The following is an 18,699-nucleotide window of genomic DNA, read 5'->3' on the forward strand; positions in this document are numbered from 1 at the left end:
ATGACAATATTGACAATAACCGCGTGGAAGAAGTCGCCCCTTGGAGATATTTTGAGATATTTCACGGACGACACGGAGGTGGGGAAACAATATATGGGTGGTTCATCTGAGGGAAGAGGGGGGAAGGTGATCCACATGTGGAGGAGCGAGCCGACGAAACCGATTGGCTAGCACGTCACGACGCATTGGCGCGGTTGTGACGTAATACACGTGGCAACGGAGAATTTATTTTTCGACATTGGCGTCCCTGAGTCCGACTTTTTGCTCCGTGGGCCGTGCGGACGATTTGGAGGTTAGTAAGCCCTAATATAATACATAAATGTAAGGCGATAATGATATAACGTTATTATAAATAAATCTGGACGTTATCTTCAAAAGATGTAAACGCAAGACCTTTTTCAGATGGCACACTTGTCACCATTGGTCTCTCTGGCGTTACAAAACGCCCGGCAAACTCTAGTACCCTGCAATATTAATAACATAGGTTTGTATGCTGATATATTATTTTATTAATATATATACCTATATTGGATATGTACAGATAACTAAATTTGTTGAAAGCAAATTTTACAAAATGTTCGTTACAAATTTTGTTGATGGAATCTGCTAGCAAACTGTGACGGCACCTTGACTAAAAGTCAAACAGAATCTGCTATTTTTTAAATGAAATATATTGTTCAAATGGTTACGAAATGATCGATTCTGCTCTATTTTTACTGGCAATCTACTGTCAGATTCTGCCAGTAAGTTGCTTCCATAGAATCTATGAGCTTAGTTGATGCCAATCTGCTGCAACATTATATCAGACCCACTGACAAACTATTGACGTCTTGCTAACATTTTGTTTTTTTTTTCTATGCATTGTGATTAATAAAAATTATTTCTCTCATTTAGCGAAAGCGTGCGTGAGGCACGCTTCAAAGAAAGCCAGTACTAGCACCAGTAACAAGGGTGGCCATCCCAGACCAAAACACAGAGGATGGAAAATACAGGACGGCGGTACCGTACACGCGGGCATGATATTAGTTAAACAGCGGACAACCCGATTCCATCCGGGTCTTAATGTAAGCGTGCTAATTTATCATGCTTTTAATCGCTACAAGTTCTACGTATCGTATTTTTTTTTCTGGTTACATAGGTTGGTTTTGCACGAGACGGATCTTTATTTGCCATCGAATCAGGCAAAGTGATAGTGACCTGCGAGAAAATCGATCCCGACTGGCAGCGCTCTTGGATCAAACAAAACTATACTGGCCGTGAAAATCAAGTTATATATAAGAAACACTTTAATATTATTCCTACTCCTCAACACAATCAATTCAAATTGATAGACAAAATATAAATGTAAAGGAGACGGTAAAAATTTAACCGTCTCAAAAATCCCAATGTTTAGTAAATATATCGTTGACTGTATATCTGGGTATTGCATAAAATTGACCATTCTAATTCTCTACTATTAATTTATAATACACGATTCCAAGTTGAAATATGATCAGAATTAAATTTCCACCTGCGACATAAAATTACGAGACGCGCATAACATGTAGAGACGTCCGTAAAAAAATATAACGACTTGAAAAAGAGAACAATTAAAAATATAAAGAAACATCTTTTAAATAGAATAATTCTTTGTTACATCAGCTGTCTTCTAATACACTACATTCTGTCCACTGAAGAGATTGATATTTCACTTTATCTTCTTCTTCGTGATACGTAGCAAACACTAATGTCTTTCTAACGTGACAACCGAGTCTGCATTGAGCCACAATTTCCGTAATAGGTATATCTTCGTCCTTGCGTTTACACTGTACTAAGTATTGTGAGTGAAACATTATCGGATCACCTGCAAGCAGAGAGATTTGTCATGCAGTACGCCACAATTAGAGTTTACAGGTCAAAGTTATGTAAAGAGATATAATTACAATCGTCTAAAGAGAAACAGATTGTACCTGGATACACCAGAAAGTCGCCGCCGAATTTTTCCCCGCTGGTGATATAATATTGTCTCTCCCAAAGATCTTTGTACACCTTGTATTTAAGTTGCTGATCGGATGTCAGTGGATATTTCCATTCCACTGTTTTTACATCATCTTTGCCAGACCATGGATAAGCTAATGTACAAGTAAATGATCAGGTTACTCAATCAAACATACGTTTAAATCAATTTTTCGCCTGTACCTGTATGTATTTGAACAAGTGCCTCGTTTTTGCTCAGCTTAGGCAATTTAGCCAGTTCCTCTTCAAGCAGATTTTTAGGATCAATTTCAATATTATCCATGGCTTCCTGTGTCTTCTTATCCAATGGCTTCTTCATGTTCTTTTTGCTTGTATGCAAGCCTAACATCTTGCGCTTCTTTCCTTCTACAATTTTGTCCATCATTGAGGTAAGCTGAGGAAAAAGATTCATCATTTGCCACTCCATTACAAAATCCTCATATTCCTTTTAGCATAAATATGGATATATATAGGATAACTACTTGTCTCTTTCTGTTGTCTTTCAAACAGTCCGCTTGCTCCAGGAACAGCTTGTCTCTATACTCCTGAAATTTTCGGCTTAACGATTCATCCGGCCGTGCCTTTAGACTTGTACACTCCACAAGGCAAGCGATTTTCTTTTCGAGCAACAGAGTGATCTCTTCTGGCAGCAAAAGCAACGGGAGACCTAAAAATACCTCTTGTCTAGTTGATTTTGAGAAGGAGCCCACTAATTCGCCGATTATTCTGTGATCCCGTCGAAGCCTAAGCCAATCTGTAATAAAATGAAACGGAATCAAATTAAATGTAAGTTATATCAGATAATTATATACACCGATATAGTACTATTTACCATCGGCGTTCCATATAAAAGCGTTATTTCTTGAAGAAATGAGATAAACGACGTCCGGCACACTCATGATTCCTTCAATTTGTAATCAACAATGCCTCAGAGAAAAATATACCGTTAGAATATCTATGATTCGCCCGTGAATCGACAAGACAGGTGTTCCTCTCTAAACTGGACGCTCTCACAATTTCTTATTTAAATGTTTATTCTTCAAGAAGCTCAATATCAGTTTATTATTGGGTTTCGTTTTTCTCTATTCCCTTTATCTCAGTGTAATCATACTTTTCCACTTGGACGCTCCTTTAACTCCTTAGGTCTGATCTTTACAGCTGTGGTCCTGCTGTGCTATGGTCTCTCTCTTCTTATATATAAATTACGCGTAGAGAGAAGAGGAAAAAGGTGTAAATGTTTACTTCAGGCCGCTCACCTTCAATTTTCACGAAAATGCGCTCGATTCCGCTTTGTGCGATGCAAAGACAAAAAATTCGAGAAACGAGAATTATCGCAACAAGGAGGAAGGAGGAAGAGACGTGGAGCAAACGGGGAACAAACCGATTTCCAGCGATTCGTACGAGGTACGAGAGCGAACGAAAACCTCGGCGAACACGAGTTCGAAGCGGTGTCGCGTAATCGTCCCTTATCGTCCTTATCGAACGCCGATCATTGGCCGCGACCCTTCCGTGCGTCCTTCGCGCTGGCACGCGCGCGATTGGTCCGCGCCCTCGACGGGGACACGGCCCTTCTCTGGGCCGTTTTGGACTCCGGAACTACGGACGGGTTTTTAACCTTCCGCGAGGCGGGACAGGGTCGCGGGGTCAGCGGGGTGTCTGTCACTTCTCCTCGAACAATAAGTTTCTCGGAAAGGAGGGGCAGTGGAAGGGCGGCGGGTGGCGGGCGGCGGGTGACGGGTGCGCGAGACGACCGCCGAACATCTGTCACCGGGCGCGAGCGAGCGGTGCGCCAGTCAGCGGAGCGAGCGGACTAGCGGAGTCAGCCAGGCGGGCCAGGCCCCCGTCCCGTTCAGTCCCCCGAAAATCGCGCGGCGCACTGTCATGGCAGCCGCTTTTGTGATTTTTTGAGACGCAGCGACACACAAAAACACGCCGGAGTCGCCCAGAGAGCACGAGACACGGCGCGGCGCACGGTACACGCGCGCGCGCGCACACCCGCGAGCTCGCAGCAGCAGGCCCCCGCAGTTCGTCGTCGCGCACGGCGATTTTTTTCACACGGATTTTTCAAGCGGAAACCACCCTCCCCTCCCTCGCGCGCCACGGTGAGTGCGGCGGCGGACCAATTTTCCCCTCGTCTCTCGGCCGGCCGAGTCCTTGTTTACTTGCCGCGCGCGAGCGACGGCAAGCGACGGCGCGGCCCTAGGGCGAGCCCTTTTCGGGAAGAACGAGCGCGGTGAAGCGGGATATCTTGCGGCGCGAGACGAGAGACCGCGAGATCCGGGAAGGCGAGAACCGCTTCCGCGAACCCGCAGACGTCGCGGGCGGTTTCTGACGCGAAATTTATGCTTTATGGGATTTTCTGAGATTTCGCGATCGTCGTCCACCCTCGTCCTTATTGAGTATAGATTATGTAAATTTCAAGACGGGGGACTTCCCGATTGAGTGTACCGCGTGTGTATTAATTGTGAATACGTCTATTATGTTTGTTATATTTTCAATTGTGAATCATGTCGTCCTGAGAGTCGCCGACTAGAATCTCGCTACTGCTATTTCTCGTTTTCGTTAATAATATATCTGGCGTAACATTTGTTATATTGCGTTTCGAGACTTAACAAGATAACTGAACATAATAGATTGAATATTGTTGGACGGTTAGACTGTAGCGAGTGACGCTAATGATGTTTATATGTGTCTTTTCTTGTAGATAATAAATCATGAGCTCAGGTAGACCGATAAAATGTGTAGTGGTAGGAGATGGGACGGTAGGAAAGACCTGCATGTTGATATCGTACACGACAGACAGTTTTCCCGGGGAATATGTACCTACCGTGTAAGTATGTCTCTATGTTGTCGAGATTGCATACGTCTGCTCTTCCTCTGTCGAGGGCTCTCTTGCCCTCCTTAGGGGCTGTAGCCGGTTAAAGGGATACCTTTGCCAGCATGGTTTTTGCCTTAGTTTCTCTTTCTTAGACCAATCAAACGGAGTGGCTAATAATAGTAGCGGCGTATGAGATACCTAACTGCTATGTACAGGAAGTAATTCATTCCCAGTCATCTTTTTGTTACTTCCTGTCCTTTAGATTCTCACAAATCTATTTTTGTTGGGTACTAATCTCACTCGGCAATATCTTCATTGGTTCATATAGCTTGTCACAGTTGAGATATACACAGTTAAGCCGATATAAACGAGAAAATGAAAATATAAGCAGCGAATGAAACTTCTTTCCTTTTTATTTTTCTTACTTTAACGGAGATTTAAAGTGGGATACTCAATGAATAGTGATGAACAAATTGAAAATTATGACACCGAACATGTGCTAAGTCTGTAATGTTTTGCCTAGGTTTGACAACTATTCCGCGCCAATGGTGGTCGACGGAATTCCGGTTAGTCTAGGGCTATGGGACACGGCGGGGCAGGAAGACTACGACAGATTGCGTCCTCTCTCCTATCCTCAGACGGATGTGTTTCTCATTTGTTTCTCAGTAACGAGCCCTTCGTCATTCGAAAATGTCACCAGTAAATGGTACCCTGAAATAAAACATCACTGCCCAGATGCACCAATGATACTCGTCGGAACTAAAATAGACTTACGAGATGACCGTGAAACGCTTACTGCCTTAGCTGAACAGGGCCTTAGTGCTATTAAGCGTGAACAGGGACAAAAGCTGGCAAACAAGGTGCGTAGAATTTAATTGTTTCCTATTTTATATATAATTTAGACTAGTTTGGTGTACAGCAAAGCGCCAATGTTTGTTACAGATTCGCGCGGTAAAATATATGGAGTGCTCCGCTCTGACGCAACGTGGATTGAAGCAGGTATTCGACGAGGCGGTGCGCGCCGTTTTAAGACCTGAGCCGCAAAAACGTCGACAAAGAAGGTGCATTGTGTTATAAACGACGAAAGGAATTGAAGGGAATCACATAGGTATACACGTATATAAAGCAACGGATCAAAATGAATTTGATCGCGCAAAGAAATAATACGAATGGTTTAAAGAGAAGATGGAATAGAGTACATGCATTTTAACGAATTATTCTCTGGCAGCTATAGAATTATACCATATTACGGAAAGAGTACAACTTAAAAACCTCCTGGTCTCAATGCGAGTCGTGATGTTGATTCACGACCAGAAAGTTTAGACAACGAGAAAGTAAGAAGATAAAAGGATAGAATAAATATTTAGCATTTGCAGGAGGAAGTTTACGAGTTACAAGCTTGCAGGTGTCTTTCCTTAAACTTGCATTTATACATATATTTGCATAATGATAAAAAGATATTTGACCATAGTAATGCGCAGTCAATTTAGTCAGTTTAGTGGAAAACGGCTCATGAAATTTTTTTTTGTATTCTACAAGAGAAATCTCCGTTAATTAATATTGCAGTCCTGCAAATCGATAATACAGTGTAAATGTGCTGTGATGATTAAAAGCATTAAGTGAACCCGAAGCTTTACTTATCAGGGCTGCCAGATTTTCGACTTTTTTACATTTACAATAGTAGGAACATTGATTTTAGTACATACAACGCGATAGCTAATCATAACAATCACATGCTGAAGTGTTTTACGAGATGTAAAGCTGGCATCATAGAATTATTTAAACATACAGTGCCATAGCAACGAAAAATCAAATGAATTTTACAAGCACTCTTAATCACAATCGGTTCTAGACAATATATATATATTTTTTACTAACAAATACGGAAATTTTTAAAAGATATAGCCAGAGAAATTGGTGTGTATAATGGTTCTTTAGACAGAAGTAGCACGTTTGTCTTTCCATTCTTTGGGGCATTTGAGATTTTTATTTTTATCAATACTTCCGATAAGAAATGTATAGTATGGATACAGAATACTGCCATAAAATAACACAACACGGAAATTTCATAGTATTCTTAATACTAGAGAAGGAAAATCGACTTTACGTAATAATTACGCAAATTAAATTTGATAATGAGACATTTGTTATTTAGAATTGCAACATGTCTGTGTGTCGAAAGAATTAATATTGTGCATTAATATTTATTTGATTAATTATAAACGGAGAATATTGTAGTATGATTTTATACGTGTACTGCAAGATTTTTAATATAGTTTTTTATTTATAACGTCATGTTTTTCGTTTGTGCTTGTAACGGGGTTTCAATGTTGCACAAGTTTTTGCAATTGTGCAATTTCACTTATTAACATTATTCGAATTCACGTGAATATCCTTTACAAAATTAATAATCAAAAGAAGTGTAGCTAGCAGTTGATGATAACATAAAACGCTGATAACAATTACACAGCAATGCAAAGTCCACCTAAATTGAAATATATAAATATAGCACAATGTATTTTCTTAAATACTATAGTATATCTCACTCTCTTCCATTTATTTGTACGAAAATTGTTTACATAAAAATTTACGGGAAAACTAGTGCGATGGTTTAGAAAGATAGATATCTTGTACAAATAAGTATTGCTGTAAAGTTAAGCCCATATCATTGTTTCTAATTCATTATCTTATTAAACGATCATAATTGCGATTGTACTTTTTTTTAACAGATTTTTCTATTTATGTTTAGCTAAAGACAGTCAAGTTTTGTGAATACAGATATTACATGTGCTCTCTAAAAACTCAATGATAAATCGATGAAATAGATATTATTCTTGTGGTCACGCTTTTTTTTTATTTTTTATTTTTTTTTTTTTTTTTTATTCGAAAGCTTAGGATAGAGAAGATAGGACCTTTGTGCCATATGCTTTTCATTTGTAAAACAGGCATTAAATACCATGTTCAAATTGAACTTTATATTTGAAACAAATTCCCAAATAATTTAAAATATATCAAAATTGAATCGAGAGAAGAACATTTAATACTAAAGTGGTTGAGAATGGATAATTATTTGCAGAAATAATTTCACATCTTATTTTTAAAAGAAGATAAGCAATTTTGAAACAATAAAAATCATAAACTTTGCTTTTATAATCTTTGTCATTAATATTAATTAGTTTACAAACACGAATTTTACGGTTGCATAAGAAAGCTTGGCGATCAATGATCGTTTTGGCTGTTCTAGTCTGAAAATGCTATAAGGAGCAAACAAAAAGGCATGTTACAGCTTACTAGGTGTACATAATGTAGCATAGAAGCATACTCTAAATTTTCATCGAATCTATCTTTTAAGGTGTAATTTTGGGTTTTTCTTACTCCTGAAATCTTTGTGCGCCAATAGGTCTTATCACGGAATCACTTGATTAATTAAAATGCTGCAGTTAATGCCTGTCTTTTGTTTGATTTGTGTGACACATGGTTTGAAATAAAATATAATAATCGCTAAATAATTATGTGCATATACTTATTTAGCGATAATATATGTTTGTCTATTTTCAAAAATGACGAAAATAAATTGCTAGAATGTTTCCTAAATTAAAAACATATGTCTTAAATGACCAAGTCTAGCATCTTTTATCTTCGTTTATTGGAATTTAAGATATTTTAAACTTTTGATATGTATATGTATACCCCTGCATATGTATAATAATGCATTAGTTAAGCATAATAATATACTACGATTATGTATTATAATGTAATGCATAGATCGCGCATTTTTTGTAAGTAGTGCACTTATCTTACAAATTTCCAGGTACTTACTACAGGCACGTTTGTTCCTTCATGTTGTAAAATAAATTATCAACAGCGATGCAATATTTGTCAATTTTATTCCGATTTTATATGCATTTTTTGTACAAGGCGTTCAATATCATTCATAATTTCTGAAATTGAACTTTCATTGTAGAATTAATATATTAAAACAATAACGATAACACACTACTAACAGGATGGGTGCATTACAATGTGTATGATGCCTGTATTTTCCAACGATGAGCTTTAATTTGGGCATGATGTAATTTAAATTACACTACTTACAACTTTTGCATTTAACGGAGATCATAGAATGCGAATTACTTTCTCATCTTTCCTCTTTTTAACGAAATTATCGAGGGATTGCTATGAACCAAAGTTATATATTACAATTTAAGATAACATCTATGTTTTTTATTATGGACTATTGCACATAAGTATAAAAAGAATGAGTGTATGAAATGTAAAGATAATCTAGTCATCACGGATCTGCTTCTAACTTTTACTTGTGTACGTGAATAATGCTCTCACAACAGATTGCATGTAAACAAAATATAATCCTTAAACGGGACAATTTAGCGTGTAAATGGGCGAAACGGGAAATGAGGACAGAAAGAAAAGGTATAAAAGATATGAAAGTAAAGATGCAACTTAATACTGTCAATTTAGATAGAATGCAAGGAAAAACCAAACGATGTGGGAGTAGAAATTCTGTAGAAATTACAAATATATGTATATGTGCTAGGATATGTAACTTTAATTATGAGTAATTTATAAACATTTGTCTATTTTCGTATATATAACAGAATTCGTTATTTATATACTAACAGGACGGCACAAGAGAGCGCTCCCATCGCTTTTACAAATTTTTTAATTCTATAACGATTTATAAATTTACAACAATGAGATACCTCATATTAATTTTGTAAATTTACTTTACAAAAGGGCGTACGTTTCTGTAACCGATGTTACTTTCTATGCTTTTAATGCACTCTTTTGCTGTCGATCTGATAATCGGTAACAAATAGTGGCCTCGAAATTATAATTTCGATTATCTTGTTTTCCTTGTGGAAGAATTATTCATTAACAATGACAATTGCAATGTGAGTAACATGACTGCATAAAGGCATATTCTATATGGCACTAGGAAGCATTTATTTTTTATTTACATGTATTTTGAAAACGACTTTTTCAAATAAACGATAAAATAAAAACATCACGAGATAGTGTAGTTTATAACACTGTTAGCTACTTATATTTCGTCTTGTTCTTCTGATCCTTCAATCGGTTCTCTCTTTGAAGTTTTATTAACTTTTTATTTTATAAAGTTTACTTCTATATGTAATAAAAGTTGGAGAATATTTTAATAGCAATAATGTCTGAAAATATTATAGAAGTATGATCGTTTTCATTTATTTAGTCGTATTTAAATTATCAATGTGTATATTTTATCTATATTTTCAATTATTACGATTGCAAAGAGGAGGAGGGAGATACGTAACTTTAGTTCTATATCCTTTTAATTTATTTTTTTTTCATTAAGTTTTTTGCGAGATAAAAGTTTCTATAATTTCCAACTTTACACATACTTTTACGTCGCGAATTATTAGAAATATTTTCAGTTATTCCTATCAATACTAGGCAAGAATAAAACATTCAAATACATAATAATTTGGAATTCACGAAGAGTCAAGCAATTTTCATTTCTCTGAACCGTGACCCTGAACTTTAACTGGGTTCAAAATAAAAAATTATAAAAATTATGTTACTTAATTTTCCACGAGCTCGCCCTTGTCAAAGACTACCTACACGCGTGTGTACACGTACACGTGGAATCATAATGGCACGGGTGGGCACGGGGCACTCCAGCGTCACGGGTCAATCCTGGATCGACCACGTGTCAGATGAAGACAGCGTCCGCCTGGCTCTGTCCGTCTCCGTCTGTCGCGCGAGTAGTGCATAGAGGGGGAGGGGGAGAGCTCGTGGAGTCGTGAAACGTCGAATGAGGCAGGGCGACCCGAGGGGTGACCGGCGCGGGGTGCAAAACAGTGCAAATGGTCTGCAAAGGTGTGCATGCGACGTCGTCGTCTGGTCGTCAGTCGTCATCTCGATCTCCATTGATCTCCGTGCTATTGATGCTATAGCTGCTATAGCACGTCGGTCGTCGGTCGGTGGTTCACGTACACGCGTATGTACATACATACATACATAAGCGCATAAGCGAGGTTAGCGAGGTGGCCGAGACAGCGTTAGGGCGCAGTGGGGCGTAGAGGCGACCGTGTGCGAAGGGGGCAAGCTCTGCGTCGCGGATAACCTCTCGCGCGCCTGCCGGAGTAAGCCCGGAGCGCCGGAGCGCTCGTCATCGCCATGGCCCCGGGCGCGTGGTCCTTCCGTGGGAACCTCAACCGGTTCCTCGTCGACGCGCCGATCCTGCAGTGTCTGATCGTGCTGGTGAGCCTGTTCAATCTCTCCCTGTGCCTCTACGAGGACCAAGTCGGCAAATTCGATTGGTAAGTGATCGAAGCAACCTCTTAAATAATGCAGAGAGTGAGACAGAGAGGCGGGGGCGGGAGGGGGAGAGAGATAGCGCCGTGGGAACGTTATCACGAGGACCGCTATCCGTGGCTATCCGTTCGCTCGTCACCCCCCGCCCGGGGGGTGAGTTAATATCGTATTCGCGGTATGTTTCAGGAGGCAGAACTACGTCGGGAAAATCAAATTCGCCAGCTTCGACACGGTGTCCACGGCGAAGAAGATTATCGTCGCCACCGAGGAGAACGTTATTGCCGCGCTTAATCTGAAATCGGGTAAATATAAGTATTTTACGATCTTTCTCGGTGTCTTTTTATCTTTCGCATTCGTTAATGGAGAACGCGTTGCGCCTTTTATTTCCGGCCCCTTTGACGTTTACTTGTCGTTTCATTGCCATTTATATTTTTCTCGTCTATCAACATGACGATTACAATGATTAAGCACATTTTCGTGCGCGTTGATGTCATAAATTAAATATTATCCCACGTCAAGTATCGTTGCACGCCGAGAAATGTGATTTGTTAAATCGGAGTAAACGTATTAATGACGTTTACGATTTTAACAGGCCAAATATTATGGAGGCGAGTGTTGGAGAAAGGCTATGGTGGGCATATCAGAACCTTGGGAGGTGTCGCGGACGGAGATCTGATATCCGTGAGCGGAGGTGTTCCTGCCATCGTTCGCGCCTGGGATTTGGCGACCGGGCATATACTTAACGAATGGCCGATAGCCGAGCCAAACGCCGACAGGTTTGTACGGAGCAACGAATTATTGATACGACGTTCCCTATACGTACAAAAAAGTCTGCTTTAATAATCTTACCACTTACCAAAAAAATATAAAATCTATATTACCTTTTCCTAAATCTTTAATAAATGGAAGTTGATAGAAGACAGATAAAATGTGCTTCCGGATATTATACAAAGTGGGGATGTAGTCGTGTATTAAAAGCCTTTGAGAACTTGATACGTTGAAGACTTATGTGAAACGTAATCCATTATTTTTACAGACATGCATCTCCGTTTATATCGTTTACAACATTGGGCTTGTATTCTGCTGACAGGTCTTTCCATCTTTATTCAAAGCACAGTCAATGATATATGTTCTGTACACCTCTAATCGTAACTCTGTGCCGTTGTAAATTAGCTTAAATCTCAGTGCTCTGTATTTTCATTCAGATCGCCATGTCGAGTAATATATACACGCATACACATAACAAGATATAGATATCTGAAGGTTTTTTGTTGCAATGGAAAATTAATATCTTACATATTGATTTTGCAAAGCTATGGAGATGCTTTGATGTGTTGAATATTTCTTTTTTTTGGCGTATATGATTGACGCATACAATTTATCGTTTTCCAGGATAAAAGATGTAAAGTGGCACATCAAAGATGGAACGCTGCATCATATATTACCCATTTATAATAGCGGAGTGGAGGTAACGTCTTATGACAGCAAGACCGGTGAAAAGTTGAAAACCCGAAGAGTTTCTGCGCCGTTCATAAGTCGAGAGACAGAGTAAGTAATTTTAAATTTACATTCTTTTCTTGCCGTACGTTAAATTCGTACGTTAAATTTATTTATCCCGTGATATTATTTGCATAAATAATCTTTTCTAATGTGTTATCCATTGCGATATTTAAAATGGCTGTAATTTTGTTTAGGTGTGTTCTAGCAGCTCCGTACTTGGCGTGTTTGAAGGGAGACAGTTCTTTGGCTGTGGTATTCTTAGTACATCTATTCGATACGAATGCACAGTCACAATCAGTAACGATAAATACGATATTCGGGGCTGGCGCCCAAGGGCCATACAAACTGGAGTCTGTACTCGGGGAAGGACCTGTAATTTCTATTAATGCCGATAATGACCAAAGAAAGCGAATTTTAGTTATCGGAGAGTTCTCTCCAACTCCCATACAGAGAGATATCGACGGTGACGCAACCCTTTATGTTGTTTCCATTGATAATGAGAAAATACTTTTGGAAACAACATATAAAAATGGAGTAAGCACCAAAACATGTTTTCTGCTATTTCTAGTGAGATTTATTAGTGCAGTTTTTTTTTTACTTTGTTATTTTACTTCTAGAAAATAGAAATAACGGCTACAAATCTGTTATCGTCCGCACTTATACCTGATTTATCAGTTACTTTGACTCACGCTTCTATACAATCACCAACCATAATGGCATCCGTTTGCCCGCGGCAAACGAAAGGGATAACGTGCCGTCACTTGTTGTCCTCGCAAGATCACAGCATTGCGCTATTGCAACATAATAAACTGGTATGGGCAAGGGAAGAAGCACTCGCCAGTATTGTGGCCGTTGAAATTATGGAATTGCCTATGTCCGACAGGGATCAAGCTATCGAAACGGAATTCGATCAGAAAGAGAGTAAGTAAAATTATTTATATACATATATAAAATATAAAAAAACCTATAGTAGTATAAATCGAACTGAAAAGGACTTTTTATCCCTCACTATTGAATTTGATTGAATATTTTCTATATAACTGTTGATATAGCATAATCTTATACATGTTCCTTTTGCTACTGAATGAGAGGATATGCCAGAAATAAGATAATATATCTTTATTGAATAACTACTTATTATTATAATATGTCACATGTGTAAAACGCACTGTTACTCGTACTTCCAAGATATTATGCCATAACTTACTCTCTCCTAAGTATGCAGTTACAATGGTCACATATAATATTATTTGAAGGCTATGAAGAAGCTTATTGTTTTAATTAATAACACTCTTATTAAAACAACATATTGTTTATCGGCACAACACAACAATTCAATTTCTGATAACAACCTACTTGTTAAGTTATATTAATTAACTCTCTTTTGTGAATGGCTGCTGGCAGGTATTGATGTAGACAGTTCATGTAAGTAGTGGAGCAGGAAGGCTGGTTTTAATGCAGTACTTTGTTTTATCGCTATTTACAGACTTACATTTGCATGGTATAACATTGCGATGTATAGGCTCCTAAAAATATTGAAAGATGTAAGACGTATATACGTGTTGATTATCTAGGATACCTCTAAAAATAATACAGTTATTATATTGCTGTCTGCATGATTATATTGCAAGAAATAAGATATCCACATTGGATATTCGATATAGTTGGGTTCAGATGTAATGAAGTTGTTGTTGACGCAAATAATGTAGCAATTTCGTTGATACATGATAACCTGTGTAAAATGCATGAAAAGTTTCTTATGACTTCTACAATCGTCGCATACGTCATTGGACCTGCTGAGAAAAATTTCATAACGCAATACCAACGGCTTAATAATCATAGTATATGCAGTTTGCTATTAAATTCCTAGGCAGCGTCTAATTTTTTTTATATCCTGCTGTATCATCCAACCCACAGATTGTAATAGTATAGTCATTCGGGGACACATCCCCTTCTAATTTTGCTGTGTTGCTTTTAAACAGGGGACGTTCTAAGTATGTTTCTTCGAAGGATTACTTCACAGATTAACCAAGCCAGAGCATTCTTTCAAACAATACTGGATTTAGTACCTCAGCAGTCCAATCAGCGTATTGATCTGGTGCAAGATAAATTTGGTTTGCACAAAATGATCGTAGCCGTTACATCCGCCGGGAAGGTATGAATCCGTGTAGACTATGGGGGGGGGGCATCTTATATTACAAATCATTACGCTCTAAACTGTTTTGCAGTTGTATGGTATTGAAACCAGAAAAGGTGAAATTATCTGGCAACTCAGGCTACCTAATATCCGCGGTTTCACAAAACTGTCTGACACGATGATCTTGTACGTGCAGAGGGGAAGCAGGCATTTCCCTCATCCACCTCAATGTGCATTATTAGCAGAAGACAAGGTGAGCTGCACATTTATGTATTACATTCAACGGTAAATGTACAACTCTTGTTTTCATACTTATCTCATATCTGACATTGTTCTTTGTCGTTACAATAGGAAACCGGACAGGGTGTTATATATACCTTTAATCCGATTACCGGACAGTCGTTGGACGGACTGGTGAAACTTGGCTACAAAATAAAACAGTCTATGTTATTGCATGTAGCGACCGATGACTTCTTACGTGGTATCCTCATTCTTGACGCACGGGATAAAGTCCACGTTTATCCCGAGAGCGCTACCGCGGTTGCAGCTTCACTCGGGAAAAATACGTATCTTTTTACTGCTGATCAAACGACAGGAATATTATCCGGCTTCTCTCTTTCGTACAGCACAACTCAGGTTTGTTATACGTGGATATATATTTAGCATATACAAATTTGTGTCATTCTCACAATATCGATGGACTCTGATCATTTTAACGGTCGGTGCAGGAATTAATTGCTCACAAAGTGTGGGAGCTGTTGCTGTCGCCGAGAAACCAAAAAATAACCCAAGTTGTAGCGAAGAATCCGATAGAACGTGTGCACTCTCAAGGGAGAGTCTTGAGTGATAGATCAGTATTGTATAAGTACATCAATCCTAATTTAGTGGCCATAGTGACAGAAGGCATCGGACATGCCCATAAAAGTAAGCATATCCTTTCCCATCGTCATGCAAATCGATATTTATCGAAGATACGCTTTAACATTTTCTCATTTTACAGATACGCTTAATTTATATCTACTAGATGTAGTATCTGGGGCTATGATTTTTTCTATCACACACAAGAGAGTACGTAGTCCAATCCATATTGTGCACTCAGAAAATTGGTTGGTATACAGCTATTTTAATGAGAAGGGACGTAGAACAGAAATCGCTACGTTGGAACTCTACGAAGGAAAGATACAGAGTAACACCACAGGTAAAGACCACTCTCAGTTCGTACACATCTGTACCGTGGAAGAAAAAAATTTTGTCAATTGGTCGTGTCTGTTGTTCCATTAGCTACTTTAAGATAAAAAGATATTGGGTTTTTTAAGATATAGAATCACTTTTATCTTAGAAAATATTTATAAAAGGATGTCGGGCATAAATAGTTCTTATTTGCAACTAAAATTTCCGATATAAGTAACAATTAGAGCTCTTATCGCCAATTTAATTTTGAACATTGGCTATTTTTTTCCGAAATATTTGTACTGTCAATTCAATAACTTGTAACGATTATTGAACGTTTCTGTGTTCTCTTCTTTAGCAACGACAAAATTGCCAATTGTAGAAAGACAAGCTTTTATTTTTCCGGCATCTATAGAACATATGCAGGAAACTATCACAGAAAAGGGTATCACAAGCAAACATATAATAGGTATGTAAAATTATGGTTCGATAAACTGAAAGGAAAATCCAATTTTAATTACCTGGATATGTTCAAATATGAATTAAGCGGTAGTCGTACATTTAATTATGGTATTTTAATATATTTCCAACAGTCGCTTTGGCCAATGGTGGAATATTAGAATTACCGTGGATGATGGTGGATCCACGACGACCTATTAATCCTGAAATGCGAGAAGAAGGAGTTATACCATACATGCCAGAGATTCCAGTCCATATGGATGCTATTATTAATTATAATCAAAGCGTTTCTAGGGTTATGGGTATTTATACTAGTCCTAGTGGCCTTGAAAGTACTTGTTTAGTCTTTGTACATGGTCTTGGTGAGTATCGCATTAACGTACTTGATTTTAAACTCGCACATTTACAAATGACTTCTTACACAAAATTATTGTAACATTTGCAGACCTGTTTTACACAAGAGTGGCACCATCTAAAACATTCGACGTCCTAAAAGAGGACTTCGATTATTATCTTATTGTGATAGTACTCGCAGCGCTGTTGATCTCATCGTACGTCACCAAAAAATTAGCATCCCAAAAAGCTCAAAAGCAAGCGTGGAAATGATGCCTTGTTTTTCTAGAATTGTGTAATATTTATGAATCTGTTCACTATAGGCAAGAATTTTTCCTAAAAATAACTTGTAAGATATACTGTTTTATAAATAGCTAATTTTAAAACACAAGGTAAATGCTACTACTTTATTACCTTGTCTAAAAAAAAATCTTTCGATCTTGAATCCTAAATAAAAATTTATTCATTTTGTTAATCTGGTACAGAACGCACATATGTAATAACGAGTCGAATCTTTCAAAGTGTGATGATCAACGCACGACGAGAGTGGACCATGATCATTGATCGTTAAACTATATTAAAGTAACTAATATCATGCTCAAGTATAATTGTTTCTCCATTGTATAGCAATTTCTGTAAAAGATAGGCGATTTTTTTCGATATCTGTATATTTTCAATATAAATCAAAGCCATAATCGATAATATATAGAGACAATTATAAATGAAATTATGTTCGTAATACATTTTAAACAGTGAAAATATTAATACATATGATACTGAACCATGCTAAATAGATGGCAAATAGAAGTATATATTTATTTGATTCGCAAAAGAAAAATGTAACTATCATATTAAGGCTGTATTCCAAAATTCACTGACAGTACTGGAAATCTTTAGTACACGTGATGTATACTATAGATTTTCAGCGCTTGCAATGAATTTTGGAACACAGCCTAAATATGATAATCAATTAGCAAATCAATATTAATAATTTTATTTTCATGATTGCAAAATGTAATCTAGAATTTGTGAATAACGATATGTGTTACATCTTTCTCTGTAATTCATATTTCCTTGTAACGGTATATTATGTATAAGATATTTATGCATTTTACATACTTGTACATTTTTTGCAAAGTTTCTTACGATAAGCTTTCTAAAAACACCATGAGACTTACAAGAAATATCATGTAAAGAAATGTAATTTTAAAAGAACACGAAATTTTTGTCACTGCTTAGTTGAAAAATTTAGTTACATATATATATCTTCAGCTTTTACTTTATATCACTGATCCATTATTCACATAACTTTAAAAATAAAAACTCTAAAATTGAAAATATTTCAAGATGAGTTGAAAAGAGATCTTATATAATAATTACTTGCATTTATATGTGCATTTCTCTTATTTGAAATAGTAGTTATGCAATCGCCAAACTAGGGAAATGTTGCAAAAAGTTTAAATTCCTTTGAAATTTAATTAGTAATTTAATTGACTTTTCCAATTTAAATTTTAAAATCAAATAAAAACGATTTATTATCGCGCATAAGAGATGTTGGAAAATATAAAATTTATATTGAGATACGTGTGCGTGTGTGCGTGTGCAAAGAATGCAAAATTCGTTATATACATATTGAAACTGGATGGATTATATGTGTAAATATCGAACATACCTATATACATATAATATATGTATACATGTACACATACATACACAGAACACCTTACACATTTTTATTTTATAATGTATTGCTTGTAGATAGTAAAAAAAGGTATAATTATATGTAAGTTATTGTAAAATGTGGAAATAATTTTAAAATGTTATAATTATATACCAATAAAAATTCTGTCACAAAATTTTTTTCATTATTCTCTACCTAGTGTAGTTCACATGGATTCTATAAATTGTAATAAATCTAACAATCTATTTACTTTCTATGTGATTAATATTTTATACTACTTCAGCATAAAGG

The 18,699-nt window shown here is 37.2% G+C and overlaps 4 protein-coding genes across 9 annotated transcripts; 3 read left to right on the top strand and 1 right to left on the bottom strand.

The window, feature by feature from the left end:
- The first annotated feature begins 161 nt into the window (after positions 1–161).
- Mrpl27 (mitochondrial ribosomal protein L27) lies at positions 162–1,413 on the top strand. Of its 2 annotated transcripts, none has more exons than XM_071774315.1 (4): positions 162–292; positions 403–484; positions 895–1,064; positions 1,139–1,413. In XM_071774315.1, the coding sequence occupies exons 2-4, from the start codon at positions 403–405 to the stop codon at positions 1,340–1,342; spliced, it is 456 nt and encodes a 151-aa protein (XP_071630416.1). In that variant the 5' UTR covers positions 162–292; the 3' UTR covers positions 1,343–1,413. The 2 variants fall into 2 exon arrangements, with proteins under 2 accessions (XP_071630416.1, XP_071630418.1); XM_071774317.1 differs by having other exon boundaries at positions 268–321.
- Positions 1,414–1,596: 183 nt separating this feature from the next.
- Positions 1,597–3,590, bottom strand: Tsen34 (tRNA splicing endonuclease subunit 34). The gene is made up of 5 exons (XM_071774312.1): positions 2,828–3,590; positions 2,478–2,749; positions 2,179–2,389; positions 1,950–2,111; positions 1,597–1,843 (listed from the first exon to the last, which is right to left on the bottom strand). Exons 1-5 carry the CDS (start codon positions 2,892–2,894, stop codon positions 1,638–1,640), a joined length of 918 nt encoding a protein of 305 aa, XP_071630413.1. The 5' UTR covers positions 2,895–3,590; the 3' UTR covers positions 1,597–1,637.
- Positions 3,591–3,955: 365 nt separating this feature from the next.
- Positions 3,956–9,840, top strand: Mtl (Rac family small GTPase Mtl). 2 transcript variants are annotated; one of them, XM_071774313.1, is made up of 4 exons: positions 3,956–4,097; positions 4,700–4,825; positions 5,337–5,673; positions 5,756–9,840. In XM_071774313.1, exons 2-4 carry the CDS (start codon positions 4,710–4,712, stop codon positions 5,888–5,890), a joined length of 588 nt encoding a protein of 195 aa, XP_071630414.1. In that variant the 5' UTR covers positions 3,956–4,097; positions 4,700–4,709; the 3' UTR covers positions 5,891–9,840. The 2 variants fall into 2 exon arrangements, with proteins under 2 accessions (XP_071630414.1, XP_071630415.1); XM_071774314.1 differs by lacking the exon at positions 3,956–4,097 and adding an exon at positions 4,105–4,446.
- An 808-nt stretch (positions 9,841–10,648) lies between these two features.
- On the top strand, positions 10,649–18,583 carry Emc1 (ER membrane protein complex subunit 1). Of its 4 annotated transcripts, none has more exons than XM_071774308.1 (16): positions 10,649–11,133; positions 11,315–11,430; positions 11,721–11,904; positions 12,165–12,218; positions 12,521–12,676; positions 12,823–13,162; positions 13,246–13,549; positions 14,033–14,053; positions 14,611–14,783; positions 14,857–15,018; positions 15,117–15,401; positions 15,494–15,689; positions 15,766–15,963; positions 16,294–16,404; positions 16,529–16,756; positions 16,840–18,583. In XM_071774308.1, exons 1-16 carry the CDS (start codon positions 10,991–10,993, stop codon positions 16,998–17,000), a joined length of 2,832 nt encoding a protein of 943 aa, XP_071630409.1. In that variant the 5' UTR covers positions 10,649–10,990; the 3' UTR covers positions 17,001–18,583. The 4 variants fall into 4 exon arrangements, with proteins under 4 accessions (XP_071630409.1, XP_071630407.1, XP_071630410.1 ...); XM_071774306.1 differs by having other exon boundaries at positions 10,650–11,133; positions 15,766–15,962; positions 16,278–16,404; XM_071774309.1 differs by lacking the exon at positions 14,033–14,053 and having other exon boundaries at positions 10,651–11,133; positions 15,766–15,962; positions 16,278–16,404.
- The last annotated feature ends 116 nt before the right edge of the window (positions 18,584–18,699 follow it).

Source organism: Temnothorax longispinosus, chromosome 3 (genome assembly GCF_030848805.1).
Source record: "Temnothorax longispinosus isolate EJ_2023e chromosome 3, Tlon_JGU_v1, whole genome shotgun sequence".
Lineage (NCBI taxonomy): Eukaryota > Metazoa > Arthropoda > Insecta > Hymenoptera > Formicidae > Temnothorax > Temnothorax longispinosus.

Excerpts from the sequence above, each read along its gene's own strand:
- Emc1 (XM_071774306.1), top strand. The coding sequence starts at position 10,991 with ATGGCCCCGGGCGCGTGGTCCTTCCGTGGGAACCTCAACCGGTTCCTC. Across the intron at positions 11,431-11,720 it reads CGCGCTTAATCTGAAATCGG|GCCAAATATTATGGAGGCGA; the intron begins GTAAATATAAGT and ends CGATTTTAACAG. Across the intron at positions 15,019-15,116 it reads CATTATTAGCAGAAGACAAG|GAAACCGGACAGGGTGTTAT; the intron begins GTGAGCTGCACA and ends TCGTTACAATAG.
- Mrpl27 (XM_071774315.1), top strand. The coding sequence starts at position 403 with ATGGCACACTTGTCACCATTGGTCTCTCTGGCGTTACAAAACGCCCGG. Across the intron at positions 485-894 it reads CTGCAATATTAATAACATAG|CGAAAGCGTGCGTGAGGCAC; the intron begins GTTTGTATGCTG and ends TCTCTCATTTAG. Across the intron at positions 1,065-1,138 it reads GATTCCATCCGGGTCTTAAT|GTTGGTTTTGCACGAGACGG; the intron begins GTAAGCGTGCTA and ends CTGGTTACATAG.
- Mtl (XM_071774313.1), top strand. The coding sequence starts at position 4,710 with ATGAGCTCAGGTAGACCGATAAAATGTGTAGTGGTAGGAGATGGGACG. Across the intron at positions 4,826-5,336 it reads GGGGAATATGTACCTACCGT|GTTTGACAACTATTCCGCGC; the intron begins GTAAGTATGTCT and ends TGTTTTGCCTAG. Across the intron at positions 5,674-5,755 it reads GACAAAAGCTGGCAAACAAG|ATTCGCGCGGTAAAATATAT; the intron begins GTGCGTAGAATT and ends TGTTTGTTACAG.
- Tsen34 (XM_071774312.1), bottom strand. The coding sequence starts at position 2,894 with ATGAGTGTGCCGGACGTCGTTTATCTCATTTCTTCAAGAAATAACGCT. Across the intron at positions 2,750-2,827 it reads TTTTATATGGAACGCCGATG|ATTGGCTTAGGCTTCGACGG; the intron begins GTAAATAGTACT and ends ATTTTATTACAG. Across the intron at positions 2,390-2,477 it reads AAGACAACAGAAAGAGACAA|CTTACCTCAATGATGGACAA; the intron begins GTAGTTATCCTA and ends CTTTTTCCTCAG.